Genomic DNA, 6,000 nt, shown 5'->3' with positions numbered 1-6,000 from the left:
CATGTTAAAGCAACTTGGCATCTTGTCTTCCACCCAAGCTAAAAATTTGAACAAAACTAATGTTTTAAGCTTATATCTTGATATATTTTGTCCCTGTCTCAATTTCCCACCAAAATCAATTGGTCCCTATTCTTGAAGTGGGGATGTGAGTGACGGTATTAATGATGGGGATAGAGCAAAGTGTTTAGTTAATAGATAAAATGATCTTATGAAATAAAATTTTCAATTCAATGGGTATTTTAATCAAACAGTGAGTGTAACAAATGTTTTGCAATAGTAAAATAAATAATGCATCCTGGTTGCTTTTGTTCACAAGCATAGAATCGAAAAAAATAAATTCAGTAACACCCAATGAAGCAAATACTGGAGTTTAGTGTAATTAAAACCTTTTAGAAAAGAAAAAATAAAAGGTTTACATGGTTGCACTTGCAACACCTGATCATATGTGAATGAAAACTCACATTTTTAAGACCAATGCATAATTGCATACCCAAAATTTAGTCGTTTATACTCTCCAACTCTCCCTTTCTCTCTCATCTGTGTGTATCTAAATTGTGAGAAGAAAAACAAATAAATGAACAAATGTGTAATCTCTCCTCTTCATGTTCTTTCATAGAACAAAATATAAGCTTCACAGCGCAGGACTTCGTCGAGAGAGACCTGGCGCACATAAGCATCACTTGCGTGATACCAGGCACCCTTACTTCTAACATACGCGACATAGTGGCCACCCCTCATCGTCCCTAGATGCTCCACGACCCCAACCAGACGGTATGAGGGCGTGCAGCTGTCATCGCTGCACCTACAGATTCAAAATCAAAACTATCAATACATATTTCTGCATGCATTACAGATTTTGCATTCTTCACAACAAAACACAATAATGCTTCCTAAATTATAAACATGATAATGCAGAAGGCCGATACCTGCTGATTCCTCGATCAAAAGTCTTACTATGATTTCACAAAAGAAAAGGATATCTAGGGACTTAGGCTTGGTTTATGGTAGAGACAAGGAAATAAATCACATCCAGCTACCAAGAAAAACAAACTAAAAGTAAAACAGAATAATTATATAGCTATAATATGACAAGGTAATATATAAACTAAACAACAAAAACAGCAAAACATATGAGCACAATGAAGGAAACCGGACCTGGGATCCAAATATGGCTTGAGAGTAATTGTCTCCCAGAAACTCACATGGCCGTTTAATTTACTCAAGCGGCCTCTGGCATCTTGACTAAACCTCTTAAGGTGGATTGTTAGAATAGCTGGAGCCTTGCTGATGAGTATACTCTTAGTTGCATCCCTGTTCGCTTTCAATTTCTCTGAGTCATCATCCTCGTCCTCACTGACTTCTGCTTCACGCTTCACAGATTGCAAATCACTTCCAGCAGACCCATCTTTTTCAGAATCACATTCTCCTTGATGTGGATCAAGACTCTGATTACTTAAATTTGAACATTCTGACGAACCAGGACATGCGTTTGTAGCCTGAAGCTCCGCATTCTCTGACTGGATCTCAGTTCCGTTTATCTCAATTACCACGTGGTTTCCAAGCATGCATTTCCCATTCTCCAAAATCTCCTTATCATGGGGCAGCAACTCGCCATCAGAAGGATCAACTTCTGTGTTACCATTCATACTTTTCTCTGTATCACAAGTTTTTCCATCACCGCTTGGATGTCTATCCTCACAACCATTTGGCACAGCGTCAGATATAGGCTTCTGAAGTTTCTTTGTTTTTGCTCTTTGTTCTCGCAAGATTCTTGAACAATTATCACATTGCCAAGCATGCTCATCCTTGGAAAGAAATTCTGGCTTCGTGAAGAAAGCCAAACAACTCTCAACAGTCACTTGAGCATCAGCATTATCAACCTCACCTGCATCAGAATCACTGTTACTTCCGTTTACCCCATTATTAGCCACAGAACCATGATTCCCCGAGGTCTTAGCACCAGAGGACTCCTCGGGTTCATTGAACATATCTCCAAATCCATCAAAATCTAAAGATTCTTGTTCTTTGCCAGCTATGGCTGACGAAACCTCAGTGTCTGTTCTGCTCACCTTAACACTAGATGTAACAGCTTCTCGATTCTGACATGACATAACTTTGGGATCCAGATTCTTTGAAGAGTCACCATTGTCCCTCTGTGAAGTATTTGAATCGTCCGCACATATTTGGCTGCATGAAGGAGTGCTCTGATCTTTCCCTCCATCACACTCAACACGGTCCTCAGTAAGTGAACCTTCTGCCAATATTCTTTCATCAGAATCGGGTTTAATACGTTGTTCATTCTCAAACTGGAGAGAAGCATTCCATTCTTGGTTGACCACACCAGGCTCAGGGGCATCACAGTTTTTGGCATTGTCTAAGGGGATTTCAGGAGCTAAATTTTCCAAATTATTCTCAGTCCTCGAATCTGATGTGACAGATGATGAGGCATCTTGCGGTTGAACATCTTCTTTTGCAGAATGATCGACTGCTGAAGTATCATTAATTTCTGAGACAGTATCGACCTCTTCTGATGCTGGACAAGGGTCAAGGTAATCCAACCATGAAAATACATCAGAAGAGATTGCCTGCTCTACAACTGCTTGATCCGCAGGGTGGTTGTTGGGAGTTTGGATAGCTGAAAGAACCTCAGTTGATAAACCCATATCAAGAGCTACATTGTTGGAACCAGTGGGATCTGAAACTGCCGAATCAACCAAAGCAAGTGCCAATGGCTCAGCTGGCTGAGCTATAGAATGCACTTCACTTGAAGAGTTTCCACTGGTTGATTGGTCAAGAAGACTTTTTCTTGGTAGACTATTCGATTCTTTGCTAATTCTAGATATATTCCGAGTGCTTCTCTTTGGAGGCAGTTTTGGCTTCTTGCCTCGAAGAGGAGGTTGATTCCTTTTGGGAGGAGGTTTCTTGGTAGGAACTGGTAACGATAGATCCAAAAATGGTTCATAAATAGTTGATGCATGCCCACATTCTAAACAACTAACTGTACTAGAAAGTTGTCCGCCAAAGATAACATCCACAACCGTCGGATCCTTAACCGAAACCTCACAAGATTTGCTGTGCTTTCTGAAACTCAACTCTTCTACTGACATTCCATCGAGCAAACATCTAAGCAACTCGTGACTATCATGCTGCTGATATCCCCTGAACTGTGGAGACTTGGTACAGAGACTACCAAGTAAGGATCTGGGATTAATTACCCCTTTCGATCCACCTTCATTGCTGATCTCAAGGAAAAGCTTTCTCATAGCAGCACTTAGAGGACCTACAGATTCGTCTAGTTTAAAGAAATAATCACGCAAGGTATTTATAGCTAATAGATTCTGCATGACCGAGTTGAAGAAACATGTATTTCCCAAATTACACAAGCCCCTAATCGAATAGTCAGCCTTACCATTAGTGCTTAGAGAATAATCTGATTTCACCGCACTTGTAACACTAGCGCTGCCGAACCAGACGTCCTCAACATCTACGGTCGATCCTTCACCAGGTTGCCCTTTAAGCAATTGGACAACCTCGTTTAAGACCTCTTTATGCTTATGGTCTTCTGAATTTCCATTAAGAACAAGTTTATCACACGGGAAACACCAAAGCAACTGATGATTCTCATAATGGACCACCAACGGATGATGGTTCTGTTTTGAGTGCCTGACAATGTGACTCTGAGGTGTGGTTGGCAATCCAACGCCTCCACAGGCATAATGCCCACATTCCAAACAAACCCAAACTGCTCTTGTCTCAGATTTTGAATTCGCCCCTCCTTTTTTCCCATGTTTACCTTGCCCTTTCTTTGCTCGTCTATCAGCCACATTTCCCCTACAATCTTCACAGTTTGCAGATCCAGAAGACCTCAGCTTGGCAGAAAGTTTGTCTAAGTTGATACCTTTATCAACATGGGAACACACTCCCCTATCTTTGATAACCACAACTCCATTGACAGGTGTTTCAGCATTGCTTGTGACATCATGAGGAACTGGAACTGACGTTTGAGAGATCGAGGGATCCCGTTTCTCTTTCAGACCACTCCTTGCCTTCTTCTTCACCTTTTTCCCCATTACTGCCTATATAGCATCTAATGAATGGGAACCATCAACACAAACAACAAAAACAAGAATCACACACACACATACTCAATCTCATATAAGGGTGGAAATTAAACTCAGGCACCCCTAAAACCTAGTATAGATCGAATCTACACGAGCAATCTAGTGATTCTCAGACATCAAATTATATCCTTGTTCCAAATTCCAAACCAACAACTTAAAATCAAATTATAAGTTAAAATATTCATACACCAATTCAAGTATTATAGCATAAAGATTCACTTTTTTTTTCAAATTTAGTCTAGAAATTAAGAATATATCCCCAAATAGAAATACCTAACTTACTGTGAACGCATTTATTCAGAAATTTGTAAAAATCATCAACCAACACATTTAGCTATAGGCTGTCCCAAAACATCTTCTACCAAGAACACACCTTTCTCACAATCTAAATTTAAGTTATGCACGTAAAGTAAATTCTCATACTGAATCTAATTATCAAACCATGTTTCCAAAACTTTATAAAAAAAACCCCATATTGCCCCTACGTTCAAGCTCTAAGTTCAACAATTTCATTCTATTCACTTCTCAACGAGGCTTAGGAAAGCATCAAAAGATTGGGTTTACACGTAATTTTGCTTAATTTCAAATTGGGGAAGAACTTGAATCCAAACCCTAGCTTTCAAATGAGGATGAAACTGAATGAATAGGAGATATAGGGAGTTTAGTAACACAAAGCAAAGGCACGATTAGGCTAGACTCACCGGAAATCAACAACAACGGCGTCGGACAGCCGGTCAGCTGTGACGCAGAGAAAGATATGGAAGGTGTCCTATTTGTGTTCGTGCAGCGGGAGAGAGATTGAGACAGAGAGAGAAAGAGAGGCGATAAGTCAGATATGGCGGTGATCGGGATAGGGGTTGGTGGGCGCGGCTTCGCCGACGGAGGAATGTGTTTGAGTGTGCGTCCCGCAAGTGATGTGTGTGAGTGACAAAGTGAAATTGTGTGTGTGGAGGGTTCCCTGAGAGCATCTCCAGTGGGCGGACATCCCACTAGTACATCCACTAGAACATCCTAAAAACACCTCCTGCCACGTCACTAGGACTTCCCCTGCACAATCCGCCCTTCCCATCACCCTTCCCGCAATTAAAAAAAATCATACATTAACAAATAAAACAATTAACATTTACGGAAATAAAATTTGACCGAGAATACGAACGGGAAAAATTAACAACTTCATCGGAAATAAAATTCAACGAGCCGTATATATAGAGTTTAAAAAAAAAAATTAAAAACGGGACGTCCGACTGGGCGCCACTGATGTGATATTTTAGAGTTCTTAATCAATGTATAAAGATTATCAAGTTCAATTATTTTAACTCTAATAATACTACACTACTGCAAGAATACAGTATCGTAGTAGTATTTCAAGTGTCGATCCACAGGGAGGCAAGATTGCTTACACTTAATATGACTACACAAAGCATATAAAGATTTTGTTTTGATTTTGAGAAGGTTAACTAATTTAAGCTACTAAAATGAGATTTTTGACACGAGAAAGACAGGTCACTCCAAGTTGCTCACTAAGCTTGCGTTGTTTTACAACATTTACAACGAAACATACGACGGGATTATAATTATCAACCTAATCGCGTGTACTGAACATGTCTACGACGTATAGTTCACAGTCAGCTGAACACTTGTTCCATGAACCAACTTTCAACGACATTTAGTTCCTGCGGATGCGCGGGAATAAATGTCGTCTACTATAATCACTTACCTAATCCACTATCAATTTATCCCCTGAACAGTTCTAAATCGAAAGCATACCAACAAACGATCAATCCTAAGCTATGTTAAAGAGACAATAGTTAAGATTTAACAACACTACATCATTAGCAAAAAACGTAGCATTTTAATTATCAAACACATTGTTGGTATC

General features: G+C 39.8%; 1 protein-coding gene across 3 annotated transcripts; it reads right to left on the bottom strand.

The window, feature by feature from the left end:
* Positions 1 to 369: 369 nt before the first annotated feature.
* Positions 370 to 5,062, bottom strand: LOC121808393 (ubiquitin carboxyl-terminal hydrolase 2-like). Of its 3 annotated transcripts, XM_042208862.1 has the most exons (4): positions 4,823 to 5,062; positions 3,410 to 4,087; positions 1,156 to 3,280; positions 370 to 802 (listed from the first exon to the last, which is right to left on the bottom strand). In XM_042208862.1, the coding sequence occupies exons 2-4, from the start codon at positions 4,068 to 4,070 to the stop codon at positions 601 to 603; spliced, it is 2,988 nt and encodes a 995-aa protein (XP_042064796.1). In that variant the 5' UTR covers positions 4,071 to 4,087; positions 4,823 to 5,062; the 3' UTR covers positions 370 to 600. The 3 variants fall into 3 exon arrangements, with proteins under 3 accessions (XP_042064796.1, XP_042064794.1, XP_042064795.1); XM_042208860.1 differs by having other exon boundaries at positions 1,156 to 4,087; XM_042208861.1 differs by having other exon boundaries at positions 1,156 to 4,076.
* Between the last annotated feature and the right edge of the window lie 938 nt (positions 5,063 to 6,000).

The sequence above is a fragment of the Salvia splendens genome, chromosome 6, assembly GCF_004379255.2.
Source record: "Salvia splendens isolate huo1 chromosome 6, SspV2, whole genome shotgun sequence".
Lineage (NCBI taxonomy): Eukaryota > Viridiplantae > Streptophyta > Magnoliopsida > Lamiales > Lamiaceae > Salvia > Salvia splendens.
This window is presented reverse-complemented; position numbering and strand designations above follow the sequence as displayed.

What these genes read in the sequence shown, in the direction of transcription:
- LOC121808393 (XM_042208860.1), bottom strand. Translation starts at nt 4,070, where the DNA reads ATGGGGAAAAAGGTGAAGAAGAAGGCAAGGAGTGGTCTGAAAGAGAAA. An exon ending in AAGCCATATTTGGATCCCAG is followed by an intron (nt 803 to 1,155) that starts GTCCGGTTTCCT and finishes TTGAATCTGTAG; the next exon opens with GTGCAGCGATGACAGCTGCA.